At 43.9% G+C, this 22,259-nt stretch overlaps 3 protein-coding genes across 4 annotated transcripts in view; 1 reads left to right on the top strand and 2 right to left on the bottom strand.

The window, feature by feature from the left end:
• Nucleotides 1-12,460, top strand: part of lin7a (lin-7 homolog A (C. elegans)) — a 29,486-nt gene extending 17,026 nt beyond the window's left edge. Inside the window, exons 3-6 of the mRNA XM_028400721.1 lie at nucleotides 3,728-3,799; nucleotides 7,214-7,423; nucleotides 7,744-7,959; nucleotides 10,011-12,460. Coding sequence (XP_028256522.1) covers nucleotides 3,728-3,799; nucleotides 7,214-7,423; nucleotides 7,744-7,959 — 498 coding nt within the window. The 3' untranslated portion in view covers nucleotides 10,011-12,460. The remainder of the gene's footprint in view (nucleotides 1-3,727; nucleotides 3,800-7,213; nucleotides 7,424-7,743; nucleotides 7,960-10,010) is intronic.
• Nucleotides 12,461-15,629: 3,169 nt separating this feature from the next.
• On the bottom strand, nucleotides 15,630-17,189 carry myf5 (myogenic factor 5). Its single transcript, XM_028398698.1, has 3 exons — nucleotides 16,694-17,189; nucleotides 16,070-16,142; nucleotides 15,630-15,981 (listed from the first exon to the last, which is right to left on the bottom strand). Exons 1-3 carry the CDS (start codon nucleotides 17,144-17,146, stop codon nucleotides 15,779-15,781), a joined length of 729 nt encoding a protein of 242 aa, XP_028254499.1. The 5' UTR covers nucleotides 17,147-17,189; the 3' UTR covers nucleotides 15,630-15,778.
• Nucleotides 17,190-20,643: 3,454 nt separating this feature from the next.
• Nucleotides 20,644-21,986, bottom strand: myf6 (myogenic factor 6). Of its 2 annotated transcripts, none has more exons than XM_028393730.1 (3): nucleotides 21,386-21,986; nucleotides 21,058-21,148; nucleotides 20,644-20,980 (listed from the first exon to the last, which is right to left on the bottom strand). In XM_028393730.1, the coding sequence occupies exons 1-3, from the start codon at nucleotides 21,920-21,922 to the stop codon at nucleotides 20,877-20,879; spliced, it is 732 nt and encodes a 243-aa protein (XP_028249531.1). In that variant the 5' UTR covers nucleotides 21,923-21,986; the 3' UTR covers nucleotides 20,644-20,876. The 2 variants fall into 2 exon arrangements, with proteins under 2 accessions (XP_028249531.1, XP_028249537.1); XM_028393736.1 differs by having other exon boundaries at nucleotides 21,413-21,986.
• Nucleotides 21,987-22,259: the final 273 nt, after the last annotated feature.

The raw sequence follows: 22,259 nt of genomic DNA, 5'->3' as shown, positions 1-22,259 counted from the left end.
ACCTCCTGCCAGTGCTGGTGTTCTGTTTGTGTCTGTTTCACCACTAGTATCACAAATCTGTGGTGCAGGGAGAAGGCTGGACTGGCTGTGTCCTAGCAAAAAACATGCAGAATTGAAAAGCTGCCTTCAGGACAACTGGGCCTTTTTAGAGTAGAGCAGACGCCACATCAGGACATTAAAAAAACACACACAGCTGCAGTATTAGTTCCATTTCATGGCTGTCTTCAGGGCACAGCATTCAGGTTAACCACACAGACATGTAGTCACATAACACAGGAAGTAAAAGCTGCACAAAAATATCAGCTGTTCCAGCTTCTTTCAGCTTTATATTTGGTTTTCAAGTCCAGACGCCTTGCTATAATCTTACGTATTTTAAGACATGAAAGTTTACAGGATGATGGATGTGAATGCATTGCGGTGGTTGGAGCCTCCTGCAGTGATTGACAGTCTGTAGTCAACCAGTTCTCAAATCCCTCAGGATTAATACAGTATGTCCTCCATCCTATCCAGTCCTCATAGATCTCTGTGTTAATTAACAGTAATGGAGGCATTTAAAGTGCAGTGCTTTTGGCCCTAGCCTCAAAATTCAGACACTAATTAGGATCAGATTTTTCTTTGTATATTCCCAGTTAGTCCGTCCTCACTCTGTGGGTGTTAAACAGGTGGAGGAGTGTGTATTTATTCAATAAACGATAAACTGGGTAAATAGAATGATGAAGGGGTCCAGTGGCGAGGCAACAGCCTCCCTCACGCTCTCACAGTGGCCAATAATTAAGCCTTTTAGCTGCAAAATAATCTTCAGAGATGAACCCCTGTGAGAGACCTGAGACTCCTCTTCTTTCTTCATATCACAGCCTTTCAGCTCACGGCTGCTGTGCTGCCTTATAGAAAATGCAAAATATTGCCTAAGCTCCGCAGCTTTGGCTGTAACAGCACGTCTGAACAGGATCATCACTGAACATTTACACAGCGGAGAGCAGAGACTGTAAAAGATGGAAAGACAGCAGCATTGTAATACAAGTGCTGAGAGGAAGAGATGGCTGTAGACAGAATAAATAGCTGTAATTAGCAGTTGTAGTTGTGTGTGAGGAAAAAAAAAAGAAAGGATAAATGAGAGGAGAGGAAGCCACTCGGCAGGGAGGGAAACCTCGGAGGAGTTTTTAAAGCTGTGCTCAGCCACAAAAAGAGCAGAGGTGGAGGCAGGCCTTGGGAAAAGGTATCATTTGGGAGTTGAGTGTGTGTTTGTGTGTGTGTGTGTGTGTGTGTGTGTGTGGACTGCCTCTGCTTTGAAAATACAGCAGCTCTGGAAAACAAAAAGAAAAGAACAGAAAGGTAGAGCTGCACGCTGAAAAGCTTGTGTTGGTCTTTGAGATTCGTGAGCACACAAACCGGCAGAAGCTCAGGGATACTGTCTGTCTCCAGACTCTGAGATACAAACATGTCGAGGTTGTATCATAAGCACACATCCTGTTGATGATCCAGAGAAGCCTCTGTGATGTGTTGCCGTGGTACGTTGAGGCGTGTTCGCCTCCGACAAGCTGCTTCGCTTTAACGACAGGCGGCAGGAACAGATGATTAAAAATCACCTCGTAGCCACGATGCATCATCAATAATTAGGTTTTCAGTCCCATTAAAAGTCATTTCTAAATTAACTCCAGGTCTAACATTAGAACAGCTGGATGAGTTTGTGCACGCTGAAATCCTCTGATTTTTATTTAGGATTTGTATCCATGCAGAGAGCTACATTTCCCCTGTGACTGTATCTGATCAGCTCATACATCTCATCATTATAAACCTCTTTGTTCTGTTGTTGTGCTTCTAGTCACAGCAGTGGAGCTGTTATCTGACTGTGTATCTCTCAATATATAGCCTATATATCAGAAGGTGTAGTTGAGATTTTAAAAGGACTCTTGTTGTGTTACAGTGTGTTAACCAGAGTCTGCTTCTCCTCTGTCCTCTGGACATGTTCACTTCAGTAAGCTGTGACTTTAAAGGTCCCAGAAAGGTCAGCCGTCTGCACTGACTCTGCAGCAGATAGATAGAAAACCTTGCTTTTCCATCAACTGGACGAAGCACAAGTTTCTGTGGTAAAACTGCCCACGATAACATGGAGCTCTATGGGAGTTGACTCACTTTTTAAGCAAGCCTTCAAGTGGTCATTTATGGAACTGCACTTTCTTAGCATTTCCATGTTCCTGCGCAGGAGGTTCATTCTTAATCTATATCTATATATGGGCTTTAAATGTGTCACATTTGGCATTAACCCTGTGAGTCTCACCATGTTTGTGACAGCTACTAACTGTAGTTGCTTCATTAAAGTTATGAAAAACACATTTAAAGCCAAATTCACTGAACACTCATTAACTTAACAATAATTTTACTCATGCAGCTCAGAAGGGACTGCAGCTGCCGACTAACATGAATTCCCTCCACATTTTAGTGACTCATTCTGTTGAGTCACAGCTTTGCTGGGGGTTCAGCTGCATTATAATACTGTGTGCGTGTAGAGTGGGAGAAAAGGAGACCCATGTAATGAAGGGTGGCAGAGCAACCCTCCTCTTCTTCTCTTACTTTCCATTACATGTTCTTGATGGCAAAATTCCAATTTATGTAGTGGCTGGAGCCCAGAATATAAATATATATTTACAGGATGTCTATGGTCATTAAGTCAGCCAGCGACACTGGGTTTGTTGCACGAATGAAGACCAGCTGACTCTGTCCACCTTAAAGGTCAAACAAGCAATGTGAAGGATTTTCTGTTTGCATCACTGTCATATTGCCTTGGTAAAAAAAAAACAATCAGCACTTACAGGTTCACAGTGATGTTGGAATTGGCTTGGCCATGAACAATCCAATTTTTGGAAAAGCAGGCTGTATTTCTAGACCACCTTTGAAGAGGTCTTTGAAATAGGACAGCTCTGTCGCACTGTTGTGACTCATTCAGTGCGGCCCATGAATGCATAAACACATGATTCCCCTTTCAATTGCCAGAAAGCCGTCGTACTACATTTTAATAGGATTTTATCTCACAAGAAAGTACAAACAAACTTGATAATTGCATACAAATCACCCCTAAGATACAACTATTGCAGTGTTCCTCTTGGTCTGTTATAATCCAGGACCAGTCTGTGACTATAAGTCCCCGCTAGCTAGACCCAGCTAGAGCGGGACTCGGGCCGTATCTGGATATATCCGGATTGATTTTGATCCACCTCTTGGAGGCTCAAATGTGGCTCAGGTCTGAGCGCAAATGCGACTAGTGAATCCGGCTAGCGACGTGATACTTCTGGTTCATGGGGATAGTGTCCGGGTCACGTACAAAACGACAGCTTTGTCCTGAGTTTATTTTGCATAGGGCTAGATAGGAATAAACTGCTTTTTGAACTGAAAATAAAATTAAAGAACAAGCGACACAGGACAAAAAAATCCTGTGCATGCGCACACACGGTCCTACCGCAGCCTGAATGGACTCTGTATATTAGGAGGCGCCACCTAGCGGTTTGGAGGACAACAAACAAGCCGGATTAAGCCGGATTGAGCAGGGACACACATGTGTGATAGCCAGATTTGAAAATAGGTCTGAATGTATCCAACTTAAAGGCTACCTGGATTCAATCCAACTGTAGCTGGATTGACTTTCTCTAGTGTGAACGGGGCCTATGTTTGCTGTTGGAGCTGATTTCCTCCATGTGTTATTACACTCCTGTGTCTGCTCTGTTTCTTCCAGGTGTACCAGTACATGCATGAAACAATCACAGTGAATGGCTGTCCGGAGTACCAGGCGAGGGCCACAGCTAAGGTAAGAGCAGGTTACATCATCCCATGTGTTGCTTCTGTATTATGTATGTGTTTTATTATATAATCAGCTGTCAGATTTGAGAAATCACCTCCTGAAACAGCATCAACACAACATCAGATTTGTTTTTTTCTTTTGTCGCATCTCACTGTATGATTGATTTTAGTATTTATTTTGTGCTTTATCAAAGTTTTTGGGTAATCACATCACAGATGAAGGACAACATCAAAAAATTTCATTGTGAGCAGAATAATCAAAGTGTGCAAAAAGAAAAAGAACAGACAAACTTTTATGGTCTTATTTTCTGTGAAGAGGAGGAAGAAGGGGAGGAGGAGAGCACGTATATGTCCTTCATTGGCTCTGTGTCCAGCTGAGTCCACTTCTCTTCAGAGTGGATTCAGGATGTGAATAAAAGAGAATAACAAAAACAAACGGGAGGCGATTCATCCTGTGTGAGACTGCTGACCAGCTTCTTTTAAAACTGCACCTCGAGCTCATTGCTTCAGAGTCTGGGGATTTAAAATTCAACACCTGCTTGGAATAAACGCTTCAAAGAGTCTGCCTTTGTTATTGTCTTGATCAGAAGATCAATATCGCTCTCACAGACGCGTGTTTAATATACAAGAGATGTGATGAAAGTAGCTCGTATTAGCATTCTGACTGTGAGCAGAAACAGCCTGGCAGTGGTTAGAAGTTTCAGTGTAAACATGGAGCTCGGTTTAAGCATTGGAGGAAGCTAAGCTAGCTAAGACTACCCAGGTGGTGTCAATATAGTCATATAATTTATCAATCTGTAGTGATTAGGTGTGACAAAACGCAGCAGATTAGCCCAGTATATTGTCCATTCCATGGGTACAAAATGCTCTGTGCTAGATTTAAAACTAGCCAGCCTTAATGGAAAAGAGTCCTAAAACCCAGAGAAGTGTTAGCTTTTTAGCACTTCTGATTGTTTATGGTGATCGGGTCACCGAGGCCCCCTGCCTTCGACCTCCACCCAATCCACTATGCACCGGCCCCTTACGGTTTCTCCCACAGGTGGTGAGGCCATGGGAGGTCGGTCCCACGTCGCTCCTTCGGGCAGAGCCCAGCCAGCCCCCGTGGGGAAAGGCCCGGCCACCAGGCCTTCACCTTCCAGCCCGGATAAGCGGCCGGATGGATGGATGGATGGATTGGTTATGGTGGCTAACAAGTGGCTACACTTACTACAAATGTCATCAAGACAAAGGACATGCAGCTCACCTAGTGGTGACATTGCAGACATGTGACCATGCTGTAGGTCATTTATAGCATAGCGTTAGCTTTCAAATCTAGGCTTTAAAAATCATAAAAGTGGTGTTCGTTTGTGAAGTTTAGCTTTTTGTGTTGCAAGATGCTAACTGTGCATTGACACGCGTCATCCTGCTGCTCTACATACGTACAGTGACACCCTGTAGCTGTAATTTCTGATGACTGCGGCTGTTCCAGCTGTGCTAATCTCTCCCTGGTGGCATCTCCACAGTAGAAAATAATCCCTCACACAGCATCATGTGATCGTTTGAATCCTGAGAGTCTGGCTAGCTGCTTCCTCCGCTATTTGAATTATTTACCAGCCTTCACATCCAACTCCACACTTTCCTCAGTGATACTCGGCAACAAAGGGAAATTATGACACCAAGTTTATTTTTTCTCTTGGAAGGATTTACTGTCAACAATCCTATTGATTATCTTCTACTGTATTTTAAATATCCTGTCAAACTGTGACAGTTCAGCTGGAAAACAGAGTCTCTGTTTCCTGAGAAGCCACCAGAATGATTTACCATGATTTAAAAGCTTTAAAACGTGTCTCCCTTTGAAAAGTCTCAGCTCCTACATCTGCATTAAAGTTGCATATCCACAGGGTGATTAGGAACACAGCTAATGGTCAGAGCTAGCATGTGGGAATACAGACAACTGGAAACTCTGGGTATTTTAAGTGCTTTAATCCCTGCAGAGATGTGGCCACAGGAGCAGCTGCACTCAGCAGCATATAGAAAAAGAAAGGAACGCTGCAACAGTGATGAAACATGTGAAAGATGCATTCCTGCTCATCTTCCTGTGAAGGCTTTTATTTACTGAGACAGAAAATCTTCATTTAAGTTCCACCTGAACTTGATTCTTTTTGATTGCTTCAATAATTTAATCAATTCAGCCTTTAATTCAGCCCCGAGGCTTTTATCACTTATCTTAATGGAGGCAGGGAAGGAAAAAAAACATCAGGATAGGCTGATGATAAAATGACTTCAGTGTTTCTACCAAGTATCCTCTAACAAGCTTTTCATTTAAAATGCCTCTTGTGTTTGAGGGGCGGTGGCCATCTGCCAGATTGTTTTTTCATTTGCAGGAACCCAGATAAAGTTGTGAAGGTCGATGTGCTGAGGCCCGCGAGGCGACGGCGTGCATGCTGAGGAGCTGCCTTCACAGCTTCACAGTGGGATGAGGGAGGACAGGGAGGAAGGAAAGGATGGGGGTTACAATAATCACATTAAAACAAACAGCAGTGAAACAGTTTGAGCAGAATCATATCAATCTGGAAGAGTGAGCAGAGACGGGGATGCTGCCTGGAGTCAGCCTCAAACACCTCAAAGCGCCAAGCTGCACTCCGCCGCTGGGGATCTTGATACACATCTGCAAACACTTCACTCAGACCTGCCTCTTCCCCTCCATCTACCTCACACATCATACATGATGCTGACTTGACAGTGGAGCACCTGTGGCAGTGTATCTGTGGATCAGTGGGTGCAGGGTGTCTCTTTCTCTGTTCGTCTGCCATTAGCTTTCCCAAGCTCAGCTAACAAGCTCCTGGGTGCTTTGTTCCTGACGTACAAAGAGCAAGGAACTTGGCTTGCGGTTCAAAAGAAACCCCCACAGCCAGCCAGCGACTGACTTCAACCAGCTGGTACAGATGCAGAGGGTGAAAGCTGTCTGGCTGCTCCTCCAGCGTGAACTTGGATGTGTTAATCCACGAGCTTAGAAAGGCAGAATACGGAGTGAATGTGGAGTCCAAACCCTCCAACCGTGACTAAATCCTGACGCTTTGTCACGGCCATCCTCACCGTAATGAGGAGTTGCAGCTGAGGTGCACACCCAGATTCCTATTCACTGTAAGCTAACGCTGCCTCCACTTTAAAGAAACGCTGTTTCAGATAAGGCAGCTGTTTTGCCTGCATTTATATCACTGTTGCAACATGTTTAGCTAACAGCTAAAGCTTGGGTTATCAGCTAGGTGACACAGCCAAGCAAGTTCCAACAATATGATTCGACACTATCCATTCACTGTATACACAAATGTAAAGAATGCTAACTATTTTAGCATGTAGCTTCTCTTTGAATGGGACTCACAGTATCTGAGAAGCTAACTTCTTCTAATGACCATCTCGCCTCCTTTTGCTCCTCCTTCAGGCCACAGTCGCAGCATTCGCAGCCAGCGAAGGTCACTCTCACCCGCGGGTGGTGGAGCTACCTAAGACGGAGGAAGGCCTGGGCTTCAATGTGATGGGCGGCAAAGAGCAGAACTCCCCTATCTACATCTCTCGCATCATTCCCGGAGGTGTGGCCGAGAGGCACGGCGGCCTGAAGCGGGGGGACCAGCTCCTCTCTGTCAACGGTGTGGTAGGTGTAACCAGGCTGATGATCCAGGACAGGATGAACACAGACAGAAGGGAGAGTTTAGATGAGCTTCTCTGGCCTTATTTATTATTTAAGGCTTCCTGGAAATATATATCAGAAGTATTTTTAGCAGCTTCTTGCACAAGTGTTTCTATATGTGAGTCAATATCAAGGTCACAGTGTCACGAATGAGGAGTAGCTCATTCCAGGCAGGCAGAGGCTGTTCAAAATGGAGGAAGCATCACTTTTTTCCCTGAGGGATTATTATTTTTAAATATTAAAATCAGCTCCACTGGTTTCCTGTGTCTCTTAACCCCCTGCAGAGCGTAGAAGGAGAACACCACGAGAAGGCGGTGGAGCTGCTGAAAGCAGCCAAGGACAGTGTAAAGCTGGTGGTTCGCTACACCCCCAAAGTGCTGGAGGAGATGGAGGCTCGCTTCGAGAAGCTGCGCACGGCCCGGCGGCGTCAGCAGCAGCAGCTCCTCATGCAGCAGCAGCAGCAGCAAAACCTGACCTCTCAGCAGAACCACATGTCGTAGGTGAGGCGCTTCATTGCTTTAAGGGTGGCGGGTGGGGCATAGAAAATACATGTTGGTAAGTTCATTAACTGAATACTGTCAACAAAAATTAGATGAGAAAATATGAGAAACTGATGTAAACAAGAATTTTTGGCACCCGTACCGTAACTTAGTATAGATGTGCATCTGAAAGTCTCTCATCAGCTGGCTCGACCTTTGTCAGAGGACGGCTCATTTTACTGCACGTCCTCATCAGTCTAAGACCCTGTTAAGACTGGAGAAAGTCATCCAGCTAGAGTAGGATTGAATCCAGATCCTTTAAACTGGACCTATTCTCAAATCACACACGTGTGTCCGCACTTAATCCATGCTTTTTTTTTTTTTGTCCCGCACTGCTTTTTTCGTTTCAAAAAGCAGTTTATTCCTTTGTAGGCCTGTGGAAAACAAACTCGGAGCAAAGCTGTCATAGTTCGACGGCTTTTGTACGCAACCCGGACACTGTCCCTGTGAACCGCAAGTATCACGTCGCTAGCCGGATTCGCTAGCCGCACTTGCGTTCAGACCTGAGCCACATCTGAGCCAATCCGGCTAGATCTCTGAGAGGTGGATCGAGGTATATCCAGATATGGCCCGAATCCCTCTCTAGCCGGATTGATTTCCCCAGTGTGAACGGGGTCCAAGACACTGACAGAAGCATTCACCCATCATCCATCTACACTTACACCAAACAAACAGTGACATCAGTGATCAGGACAAAGTCAGACATCTTGATGTTACACGGTGACTTTTATACTGAGTAGTTGAAGATCCCAGGGACACCAATGACTAATGATCAATCACCAGAATGATCAGAATGATCAAACTTATTCTAAAGAGTGACTATACAAGTTTGTATTTTATCATTTTCTTGCATTGGCATGTGCAGAAAAGTTTCTATAGTCATATCAACACATTATTACTTCAAACATTTCATATATGTCGTCTTAAGAGTTATTAAACACTGTAAATGTCAATGGAATCTTAAGAAATCCAAGAATTCTGCTGAAGAAGAGCATGCTCATCTCTTTTTTGTTCCTCTGCTCTGCCGTGCCAGGACTTTAACCGTGCAGGTAGCATCAGACACATCCCAGCACCACGCCTCAAACCTCAGCGGTGTATTTTGCAAACCGAGCAGTCGGGTTCCTCTGTGCAAACATCACCGCTTCCTCTGTGCACCGCCGGTGATTCTGTTGTAAGGGTGTTGTAAATTATTCAGGCTTAAACCGATTACATCTGTGGCTCACGTTCTGCAGGTACGTGGATCAGCAGCTACAGCATGCAGGGCTGTTAGATTCAAGCTGAAGCTGGATGGAGGCTCTGTGCACCTTTATGCTGGCGCCGCCAGTCAAAGTAGTAAAGAGAACAAAGCCAGCAGAATGTGCAGACAGACCATGAAGCTGAGTCACATCATGCAGTGGTTAATTCCATCCAGACGTCTCACATTATTGAACCCCTCCCCGGCGTGTTGGAGGTGGGCATGCATCCAGGCTCTCTGTGGCACTGCCCCGTTTGATGCTAAATCCCCAGACCATATCTCTTGTCTTGCACTTGGCACGGCCGGCGCAGCTTGGGAAGGTATTTGCGAGCTTGTAACAATCGGTGGTGGTGGAGCTACAGACAGAGGACGGAGCAGGGATCATGTTTTATCAACGCCCAAAAAAACAGGCCGCAGAGACTTGCTCTCACGGCCAAGAGACTGCCGACCGAGTCAGAGGTTCTTCTCCTCTCTGTGTCCACGACACCACACAACACAGCCCGCCAACTGGCAAGATACACAGAAGCACTAAAATGTATTCTTCTCTTGGACTGAGTCACAGCATGCAGCTCCCTGTCACACAAAGTTAGATAATGAAATGTACACAAAATGCTTTGTGTGAGTTCCTAGCTTAAAAAGTTGTTCATTTTTGAAGGACTTGCATGATGAATAACTGCGACTGCATCATCAGTGGGTGAGCTTGAGAATTAGCAAACAAACGTGAAAGCATTGCTGTCAGCTTGTTTTTCTTGTCTTTTGTTGTTTCGTTGATCTTCAGGTTGTTCCAAAAGACGAAGTAGTGCAGGAGGAGGCTAAGAGGAGGAGGAGGAGGTGGATCTCAGAGACCATCTGTTTGCATCGAGGATCCCAGAGGAAGCTCTCTTTCTGTGTGTGTGTGTGTGTGTCTTTCATGGAGGAAACCAACAAGTAGAAGACCCCCCCACCCACCCCTTCCTCCAGTGTACCACTACAAACAGAGAGTCCTGAAATTGGTGCTTTGATAAACAAGTGTTGAGGGAGGCTGACGGTGCAAAGTCTAACTTTGTATTTCCTTTGATAAGTTCCCTCTTTTTCTGACGCTCCCTTTCTTGTGTTCATTTTCGCAGTGAAACCCTGTTGCCTGTTTTGCCATCATTTGTACAGTGTGTTGTTTCTATTGATTCTTCAACTGGTGCTTGTGTCTCTGTATGAATGACCATTGATTTCTTCTTTCTTTCTTTTTTTGTCCTCTTTTGGATAAATAATCTTTTTTCTACCTTCTATATTGTAGCAAGAAAAGATTTTGTATCTTGTAGGTTTAGCAATAACACACATTCTTCAGTTTTCTTACATTTGAAACTCATAGTGGAACACAAACACACAGAGTGTATGTGCAAATGTAAAATGGCTGTAAAGCAGTGCACTGTAAAGGCAGCTTCACGGCCCCCTGTGCCATTTAAAGAGATTATTGATTTACAGGCAGCTTGTACAAAACATGTGCAATAACTGTGATCAATAGAGGACTCAACCCAAACTCAAATTTATTAAATATATACATATATAGATATATACATATATGTTTCCGACAGATTAACAGAATGTCACCAGATTCATTTTAAGAGTGTGAATTAAATAAAATTATAGAATAAAGTCAGCTTTATTTTCAGACCTATTTTATCAGATCAGAGATTTAACATAAAGTTTTAAATGTTATGTGCAGATTTTATTTCAGATGTACTCCTCATAGGACAGTTGAATGCTAGCTACACTCTAAAAACTGCTGGGTTAAAAAGAATATTTTTTTGGTTGTTTTAGTGACACTAAAAATAGAAAAAAATAGAATACAAGTACGTTATTCATCACAAGCTGGGAAATATCGCAGCAGCAATATAGAGGCACTCAGCACACTGAAAGCAAGTTACGGCTTTATTTTTTTTCCACCATACCATGATGGTAAGGCGTTTTCCATTTAGCATTCTACAGCTAATGCAAAGTTAATGAGCTGGTCTAATTATTGTACATACAATTACACCAATGTATTTTTTTAAAAATATGTTTTTTTTGTTTGTGAGACAGGTAGCTAGCTTACACAATTTGGAAAAGTTAGCTCCTGCTTTTAGGCTGTATCAGAGGAAGGGTTAAAGAGACAGGGGACAGCACACAGATAAGGGCCCTTTACCTGCAGTATGGAGCTAACAGGCTAGCTTGCTAGCTCTACTAGAAAAGAATAATGATAGCACTGCTACTAACATGCTAATCTACTATGATAACACTGTTCTGTATTAAACTATTTGTATACAATAGCACATGCTAGCTAGCTGATGCTAGTTTGTTTACCATCATATTTTTAGTTAAGGTTATTACAGTGGTGGAGGAAGTACTGGAGCTTAATACTTAATACTTAATACTAAGTAAAAGTACAAATACCCAGCAAAATATATACTTAAGTAAAGCTACATCAACAATCCTACTTCAGTAAAAGTCTTAAGTACTTTTAAATGTACTTAAAGTATTAAAAGTAAAAGTACTCATGCACCGAATATATATTATTGATTTCCATTGCAAAGGATCTGAACAGGTTCAAATAATCAAAGAAATCATCTTAAAATTAAAGCCAGCTATGGACAGGTCTGTGCGTCATGAGGCAGGCATCAAGAGAGAGGCTGGTGATAAAAAACATCCACCACTGGTTAAATATGCCTGCACCCCTTTTATTATACAACTATTACTTAAAGAACCCAGCGTTTTTTAGAGTGTAGTACGTTTGTTTTGTGTGTGAAAAGACTGCCTGACCTTCCTGTTCTCTTTGGTTTGATGTACCTGAGCTTCAGAGTGGTGATCTGGCCCGGCTGTGTTTACGTTAGTCTCCATTTTGTAATGTTTTTTTTCTCTCTCTCTCCACTTCCCAGATATCACTTTACTTGTCAGTGTCTCGTGCTGATTTTTGCCTTTCCTTTGCAGGCTTTAACACTTCCTAAATGCCATGAGAGTAAACTTAAACTTACACTTTCATGGAAATATTGACAGGAAGGGATGCTTTCTTTTAATCTGGTTTATCTAGCTGCACAAGTCCAGAGGTCTCCTTCCACTTACTGAGGACCACATGACCTGTGACCTCAGATTTTATATGATATATATACTAAAAGAGAAGAAGCGTCCCTCACTCACTCTAAAACACAACATGTTAAAAATCCCTTTTTGTATCTTTAAATCACTCTTTCTTAATTGACTTGCATTTTTGAAGCTGATGGTCCTGTACTTACCGTAAAGATTAAAAAAGACAACAACCTGTTGATATGCAATTGTTATACATACTATATTTGTATAAATAAATCCATGTGCTTGTGTACAGTGACGGCTTTGTCGACTGGTGTGTTCACTGGCAGCCTGTGGCTGATTAAACCTGCGATGTTCCTGTGACCAGTGTCTGCTCACAGCCAGGAGAAAACACTGGGACTAATAAAGAGCCTCTTGTAAAGCTCCAGCCGTGACAGCAGAGGCACACAGCAGCTTGTCGGACATGTTGTTTTCTGCAGTAAAATACCTTCTAGTGCTGTTCTCCAACAAATTAGGTGAAGCAGAGGACCAAAGCCTGACATGATAAAAGTGGAGCCTGCAGGTGACACCGGTGCAGGCAACAGATTCATCACCCGGCTAAGGGTGGATGTAACACCTCATAGATAACAAAGGGCTCAGCGCAGAGAGGGTTCAACCATCGAAACCACTTTCTTCTATTGTAGCTTATTCCACAGCGAGCTGTAGCTGTGGGCTAACATTGCTTATTTGTCACATCCATTTCAGCATTATGTGGACGCTGGACTGAGATTCTCTTTGCTTCATCTTCTGTCATGTGGTCCATCCTCCTGCTAATAGAGGCAGAAATGGTTGATGAGATTGAAATTGTCTCAGATTCCTTTGATATTTCATTAGGCTTAGCAAGCTTTACTTTCCATGGTACCATGGTTTCCACGGTAACCAGCCCCACATACACTGACATCTGCCACACTTATGCCACAATTCCAGGTAAAAAGGTGACATGTTCAATGCGTTTTAAAAAAGTGCATTTCACCCCGCAGCCTCTAGGGGCAAAAGCGAGTCAATCCCATAGACCCCCAGTTAAAATGGCAGACTTCATGTTTACAGCCTTGGACTCTGTTGATGACTTCCAGGTGACTTTTTTTAATTACTTATAATTATAATATGAGACATAAATATGTAATCTCCTGTGGGGCTCCACCTGTTTGCCTGTAGTTGGAGTTTAGGCGGACTGTGACATGGCTAATGTAACACTTAAAACGGCACTTTAGAAACCTACAAGTGACGCTGTGGAAACTTCATCCATGGCTGTGACACTCTGACATGTTGACACCAACTTAGCTGCTAATAACAGGCTAACTAACAAGCTAACGCTGCTAAAGTCACATTAAAAAGAAGAATACGTCTTTCTTTCCATTGATTATCAACAATATGTGGCCACATCTGGTGATTTGTAACATAGTTTTGGTGTTTAAGTTTGCCCCCTCATACCCCGCCCTCTAGATCCTGACTGACGCTCCTGGCTATTTAAAGATGCAACAAGATGAGACTCTGTTGAGTCAAAGTCAAATCTTAGAAATATGAGCTGTTTTATTGATTGAATTTGAATAAAATCTCAGATTGTCTGTAACTCTGCTGACAGTTCAGTTAAAGGCTCCTCTGACTCCATTTAAACCTCCAATATTCCACAGAAACATCTGAAAATGTTTAGATTGGACTTCATCGGTGAACGTGGCTCCTCTGACTGGTGAAGTGTTGATGTGAGAAATGTAAGAAACAGCTCCCTCTTGTGGGGAGACTGACTGCTGCAGGGATGACCCTGCTGACCTCTGACAAGAAGGAGGACCGAGTCACCCACACTGGCAGCATCCAGATGACAGCGATGCCGGATTACAGCTGAGAAGCAGCGATGGTTCTGTTCTTTTCATTTCACAACATTTTGTGGATTTATTAATATAAAACAGTGAATAAAGTTGTAAAACTACACTTAAAATGGCTTTTAATGCCTTAACTAACAAAAAAATATTTTTTAAAAAAGGATAACAGATTAAACAGTAAGAAAAGAATCACTTTTACTTGACTAAATGTAAATTATTAAAGTGTAAAAATATTCATTTACAAATAAAACAAGTGAAATGTCAATAATATGAATACAGCACATGGCTTCTGTCTGTCCTCTCTGTATGTTAATCGGCTGACAGTTTGTCAGATTGTACAAATATGCTTGACGAAGAACATAAAATTAAAAAACTGGAATTAATTGCAGTACAATTATCACATTTACTGTTAATTTATGCACAAAAATATGTTTCATGAAGCAGTATTTGTATTTATAATACATGTGTACAGTATTATTATGATTGTTAATATTATCACAAGTATTACAAGTACAACTATTTTATATTATTATTTATATTTAAGTGAATCCAGTTTCTTTTAGTTTTAAATTTCTTAACTGCTGATAACTTTTTTTGCTCGTATGTTGTCACCTCGACTTCCTCACTAATGATGACATTTTAAAGCTTTATGGATTTTCTCAGGCCTCTCTTGTTTACTGTGTTGATGTGTTTGTTTCCATTTCTCTACTCAAATAAAAAAGAACCCATTTGAATCTCTGCCTGGTTATTTGATCTGCTAGTAAAGTAAATCTTAATCTTAATCTTAAATTTAAATTAAATGAACAATATAAAGTATATATGAAACAGCTGTCACTACATTCACGTCTTTACTGTTTTATCAGTCTATACATTAAAACACAGCTTCCTTGCATCAAAGCTGGGAGGCAGCCCCCCCCCCTTTCCTTCTCCTCCTCCTCCTTAGTTACACAATAACTCCAATTAGAGGCCATTTGTTCCCAAACTCTGGCGTTGATGGTGTAATCAGGGGTGTTAATGATGACTCACATTTGGTAGGAAAAGAGCTACACACAGCGGTGACTCCTCCTCCACACACACACATGCAGAAACACACTGAAATGTGATCAAAGAAGTAAAAATTGTTTTCTGCTAATTCTCTTCTAGATGACAAGACAAAAATTATTTTAGTGACTCAGTGTGAACTTATGTGTTCACTTTGTGTGTAATTTCCCCCTGGAATCAATAAAGTATTTCTGATTCTGAACCTGAACATTTGTTTTTATGTAAAGTACCTGCATTTTTCAGAATAAATGTGTATTTTTTAGTGTTGTGTTTAAAATATTGCATTAATGTGGTGGTTTGAACTTGTCTGACATTTTTTGTCCATTTTAAGTGACAAAAAGAGAAACACAATTTTTTTTACAAAACAACAAAAAAATTTAATGAACTGTAACAAGTTACAACTGCTTAAATATCACGTTGGAATAATGCAATTAATTATGTCATACTTAAATATGTCTCATGGAGTATAATAGCAGAATAAATGGGCATTTACATTACATATTTACAGTCTCATGTACAGGTTAAAGGTCCTCTGACTCTCCGTCCGTCCTCACTCGCACGTCTCTTGGTGTTTTTTGTGGTGATAACATCCACGTGGAGTCTCTCCCCTCTCTCACAGGACGTGGTAGATGGGCCGGGACCCGGGGCTCTCCGGCGTGCAGGGCTGCGAGTCCGAGCTGCCGGGGGAGAAGGTGGACATGTCTCTGAGAGCAGCAGGGCCGCAGCCGGACTCCGCTGAGGACAGACGGTCCACGATGCTGGACAGGCACTCCAAGCTGGAGGCTCCGGCGGTGATGGCTTTGTCGTCAAGACTCTCTGGAGATTGTTAAGAGGGATTTTCTTTAGGGTTTTATCTCTTCAAAATAAAATTCTGAGCAGGTGAAGACGTGTTAGAGGGTCTTACCGTTCTTTGCATAGGAGTAGCTGCTGCTGTAGTTTGCATTCAGCTGCTGCCACACCGGACTGTTGCTGTCAGCCTGCAAAGAAACAAGAAATCACATCATTACAAAAAAATAACAAACAAAGTGTTTTCTTACTGGAAAAACAACCGACCGGCCGCTTCGCCACATTCTGGACAGGCTAATAAATCCTGAATTCCAGAGTTATTGGCTCCTTCATTTCACATCCACCTTAAAGTGCCCTGCACCCCCCCTCCCCTGCCCGGGCTCTCTTCAGTGTGGCGAATCGATTGTATCAGTGGAAGCAACACCAGTTTGTGCAAGATGACACTTTCTCCCAGTAAATCTGCAGAAAATCCTGGCAGCGACGCAGAACATGCAGTCAGGATGGAATGCAGAGGAGCAGCAGCTTTTTCCTGCCAGACTTCATGAGCTGGATTTAGTTTTGGTTTATTAGGGCTATAAAGTGTCCAGTGGTGGGAAAGCCATTAGTGCGTCCAGTTCTGTTCTTTTATCTTCAGACAAACAGAGCTCCCTGTGTGACGTGCATGCTCATTTGATTAAAAGTTGTTTGCATGATAATACATTCTACTTTGGTTCTGAGGCTAGCAGCCGGGTGTAGGTCTTACCATGCCGTCCGAGCAGCTTGACAGCGGGCTCCCCGGCTCAGAGCTGCTCTCTCCAGGTAGGCCGTAAAAGCTTTCCACCTGCTCCCGCAGCAGCTCCTGCAGGCTCTCGATGTACTGGATGGCATTGCGCAGGATCTCCACCTTGGGTAGGCGCTGGCTGGGGTTGGCCGAAGTGCAGCGCCTCAAAGCCTCAAAAGCGGTGTTGACCTTCTTCAGGCGCCGGCGCTCTCGCATGGTGGCGGCCCGTCTGCGGTCAACAAAGCTGGACTTGCGCTTGCAGGCCTTGCAGGCCCACTGGAGGCAATGTCCCGGCTGGTGTGGGGCTCCGGGGACCCTGACGTGCTCGTCCTCCTCTGAGCCGGCGAGCTCCATGCCGGAGCCGAACTCCAGGCTGTCCGGAGAGGAGGCACAGGCTCTGTCGTAGTAGACCTGGGATGGCGAGAAGACGTCCATGGCTTGTAGAGGAGATGGGTGCAAACAAAGGGAGGAGGGTGAAAGAGAGGAGACCTCTGAGTGATATGAGGGCTCTGTTGCCCCAGGCCCCCCTTTTATGCCCCCAGGCCAAAGCCCAGGGCCCACATTGGCCAGATCTAATTACCATGGCCCATTGGCCCAGCCAGAGGGCAGGCTGGAGTTTGCTCAGCTCCCTCCCCGCCCGCTGCCTCTCACCCCCCCAGCAGTACCCTGCAGAGTTTCCCACATCTGCACTGACTGGTGTTTTCCCACTCATCATCATCATCATCACAACTTTGAGCTGCAAGGCCACAATTAGTGTTTGAGACGCAACATGGCGTCCATCTGAAGTCCAACTGTGAGCGGCGTCCAAGTCACTATGAAGACATAAATATCATCATTTAGTTGGTCAAAAGAAAGAAAGAGGGCGAGTGCATGAAGGAGCTGATCTTTACGGTGGAGGCGACAGCGTTGCAGATGCAGCCCAGCTGCAGAGGAAGGTGTAACATTTCAAGCCCTGTGAATTCACATAACAGCGCCAACACCCCCCACTCATCATCATCATCACCATCATCCTCATTCGAGGTGCTGCAAATGAGGCGATCCCTGTTTGCCACATCTCATTAAAGACAGCAATGACACCATCGACACCAGCGTGCAACTCCCTGCACCAAAAAAGCACCAAATTTTAACCCTTAAACAGTCCTGACACACAATTAAAGCGCACAACAGATGGTCAGGACGGTGCAGGAGGGTTTTATCAAGGGGAGGAAGGCATAGTTCACAGTTTTTAACTTTAATCAACTATATGTTCATCAGATTAAAGGGACAGTTCACCCAAAAAAGTGTTTTTTTTTCCTGTAGCATTCAGTGTTGAAACTGTCACATATTTTTACATTTTTAAGCACCACATTTCATTTCACTATATCTGTGAGAGTTAAATACCTCCTAACAACTATCACATTGGATTAAAATGGAACTTTTTGTGTGAACTTTCCCTTTAACAGCCAAACGGACTCATCCTCTGCGCTCTGGGTAATCACGCTGCTGACAGCTTACACGGATACAATGCGGATATTTCTCACAATGTGTCAAAACGTTTGGCGACCCCCCCCCCCCCCCCCCCCCCTCCCTCTGGGAACTGCGCGCACCTAAGAAAACAGCAGTTACCTGCTCCTGCTGCTGCCGCCGACTCTGATAGTTTGGATTAGGCACAGCTGAAGAAGACATCGACGCGCCTGCGCTTTGTAAGATCAAAGAGAGTGAATGGGAAAACCTGCTTTAATCGAGATCGGCGCAGCACATGCACATGTAATCACTGCGGACGCAGGGAGAGATGTTGAGTGTTTTTGGCGCAGTCGGTGCGCGCAGGCCGGCGCAGTCTCCTGGGAACACTCCGTGTTTGCTTGCTTGCTGTTTTTGTTGTTCTCAAGGGTCAGAGACGGAGCTAAGTGAAGGGCAGGAGGTGATCTTTTATGTCCAGCTCCCCTCACGGCTGAAAGCCTTATTTCTTCTAAACGGCCTCATGCTTTGACTGAACATGTTTGTTTGGTGCACCACCCTCCCCATTCATCACTCACTGCTCCTTTAAACCCCACATAAAATGAGTTCTAAATTAATTTAAATAATAGAATTATTTTTTTTAAAAAACACACACACACACACACAATCTCAGTTACAGGGAATATTTTCTCTCTCAGCTCATTGTATTTTCCCCCAAAGAATTAGTTAAAAAAAAAAAAAAAAAAAACTTTTGAGTGGCAACAGCATTTGTTTGGCAGAGAGCAGAAAGAGGAGCAGGGCCAGCAGCGCCAGTGTGAGTCCTGTTCTGTGCTGCAGAATATTCAAGGATAAATCAGACCCCCTTCTTCTTTCATCAGCTTTGACTTTTAAAACACTGTCTTCACAGCCAAATGAGAATGACATGGTGTCATCAGTAACACCAAAATCCCTGTAAAAAGTTCAGAGCAGGAGAGGAGAGAGCTGGGGCTCACAGAGGGGCCCCGCAACAAGGAGACACTGACGTTTAAAAAACAGCAACATTATGCAATGTGTGTGATATATTATTAATACACTTTATCACACCGGTAATCACACAAGAGAGCGTTATCAGAGAGAGAGAGAGAGAGAGAGAGAGAGAGCGGGAGCCCATTAAAAGCACATTACTGTGAGCAGCTATCGGGTTTCTGTCTGGTTCCTGCAGAAAACTGGATATATTGCTGATATGTATGCTTCTGATGAAAAGGAGTTCAGCATGCCGGGCTTCTCAGAGTGCTCAGCTTTGTCATGGAGGACGTCTATGCTTACAGAACTGTACCAAACCAGGCGGTGCTGCACCAGTCCTATAGTGGAACAAGTAGCTAGTTTAAAAACAGACAATGTATTTAACTATAATAAATGCATGACATCCCACAGTGCTTGTTAGCTAATACAGCAAAAAACTGCTTAAAGAACATATTGGCACCCAGGGCTGCTCTGGTTGCTAAATTGCTAGCTTGCAAATTAGCACATTATAATGGCTCAAGCAATGAAGGAAGCTACACGTCTGTATAAGTGAGATATTTTGGGCTCGCGTTTGTACAATTGGTCTGTATATGCAGTGATGCAAAACAGCCAGCTAGCTGTGACCTATAGCGACGCTGCTCTGAACAGATATTGGTTGGTTGTCAATTCAGCTTGATAATCATTATGCTGACACTCAGGTAACTGAGGGAAATATTCAGCATTCATCAAGTGAAGTGATGCTCAGGATGTTGGATGCCTGCAGTACAATGAATGGCCACAGGTGTCGCTGTTAACAAGGTTTATTTGGAACATGCCCTCATGACAAAACATGAATTTAGTTTTGTTTTCACCCCGGTTGGAGTTAGGCATAGTTAAGGTTAGGTTAAGTTCCTTCAGACTTTGGCACGCTTCGAGTCGTCCTCCTCAACTCTACTGGAAGAAAGCAAAGCTAATAAATGTATTAAACCCTCCACTCTGCTGTCTGCGGTCCCTAAAGGTCAACCAGGCCACACACACACACACACACACACACACACACACACACAGGGTGGATTTCCATGATGCCATTAGCATTCTGTCACACATTTTGATAGCTCGCATGTAAACGCTGCGCCATGTGATGATGAATTAATGCTTCAGATAACTTCATTATCCCGCCGGGCTTTGCGCTCATGCCCGCAGCCCAAAGTTTCCATGTCCCCCCCAACACATGATGTGAGGAGGAGGGGGTAAAGGAGGAGGGGCACTGCGTTTAGATGGAGGAGGGGAGGCAGGCGGTTGTGAGGGACTCGAGTTACTGTTGTGGATCAAGACGGAACAAAGAGAGGCAGCCCGGCAGCTCACTTATTCAAGGGCAGTTTAGATGGTTTTTATGGACTTGTAATAGGCGTGGATGCTGGGGGGGGGGGGTGGGGGGTGGTGCCGAGGTGCTTTTATTTTGAAGACAAGGTGTAGAATCAGGTTTATTTGAATGAGAGTAAAAAACGCAGAGCAAAAGTATAACAGCATCGTTTATTTAGTTGGTCTGCTATGTACAAATATTTAATAACGGAAGCTGTGAGGTTTTAAAAGATAAAATAAAAATACATCTATGTGGATAGAAAATATGTACAAATCGCTGCTCTTCCTGTACAAAGGAGGACTTCCTAACAAACAGAAGCCAGAATGGTTGGAAATAATTTAGAGGTGGAACATTAAAAACTGCCTGAAAGCCTTCACTGATGTCTCAGTTCTCTGAGGGGTCCTGGTGGATGTGTTCGTCTGTGGTGATGCTGTTCACGATGGAGGACAGACGCAGGAGGCTGGAGGACGCGGAGGACTCGCCGCTTCCTGAAAATCAAAAAAAATGAAAAAGACTCCTGTTCTGTTCCTGTTCTGTGTTGATGTTATGGAAGTGAAGCCTGTACCTTCTCTCTGGTGGATGTCTGCAGTGGAATGGTCAACAGAGGTCGGCCAGGACTCGGAGGACTTCTTCCAGTGGTACTGATCACTGGACACCTGTGGACACACACACACATGCTAATGAACTAATAAATGTGAGCTCATAAAACTGGCTGAAATTCGTTTGACAGACAGAACAAAGCAAAGAATATGAATTTAAATGTGTCACTTTGCATCTGAATAAAAAATATTTGGTTAAAATGTTCTTTGAACGCATCATGATGTCATTAAAAGCACCACGAGCGCATTAAAAACCCCTGAATGTGTGTTACAGGGGTGTCAGTTGAAAGTCACCTGTCTGTGTGGAGGCGTCAGTCTTACATTGTGCTCTTTAAATGATCCGTTCTGCGTCTTCTCCTGCTCGTCCAGCGTCTGCAGCAGGTCCTGCAGCCGCTCTATGTAGCTGATGGCGCTGCGTAAAATCTCCACTTTGGGTAACCTCTGGTTCGGGTTGGCCACGGTCTTCCTCTTGAGCGCGTCGAAGGCCTCGTTGATCTTCTTCAGCCTCCTTCTCTCCCTGAGCGTGGCGGCCTTGCGCCTGTCCGTTGGCGCAGACTTTCTTTTGCAGATCTTACAGGCCCACATGAGGCACTGGCCCTCGCAGTGCGCACGGAGACCCGGTGGCGCAAGGACGTGCTCCTCCCCGCTGCTCTCCCCTCCGGTCTCCGATGGAATATTATTATTGTTATTATTATCCTGGCCCGGGCTGTCGTCGTTGTACAGAGGGGACACCCCCGCCATGTCCAGGTGCTGCAGTGGTCCATGGTCACCTTCCTCCAAGTAGCGTAAATCATTGAAAAGATAAGTGTTGGTCTCAAAAAGGTCCATCATATTGTGGCGCCTCTCCCTCTGTTTTGACAGTGAGACTCTGGCATTTAAATAGAGCAGCAGGCACACAAGTCAACAGGCTTATATATAGAATGTGAAACTCTATCCAACTCTGGCTGCCGCTCTGCAACAAGCAGCTTTCTTTTCAATGGGACTCACTGACTGTGTACAGAGAATAAATATACTGTACATTAAGGCCTCCGGGAGGTATTGAAATGTCACCTCATGTTCCGTGACAGGTGCGTCTGCAGCTGAACAAAATGGCTGCAAGGAAGACACACACACAAGATTACAGATCTACACACATAGTGAATAAATAGAAGTTTCACTAGAATACACA

Source organism: Parambassis ranga, chromosome 2 (genome assembly GCF_900634625.1).
Source record: "Parambassis ranga chromosome 2, fParRan2.1, whole genome shotgun sequence".
NCBI lineage: Eukaryota > Metazoa > Chordata > Actinopteri > Ambassidae > Parambassis > Parambassis ranga.
The sequence above is the reverse complement of the archived record's forward strand: the minus strand, read 5'-3'. Positions and strand labels throughout refer to the sequence as shown.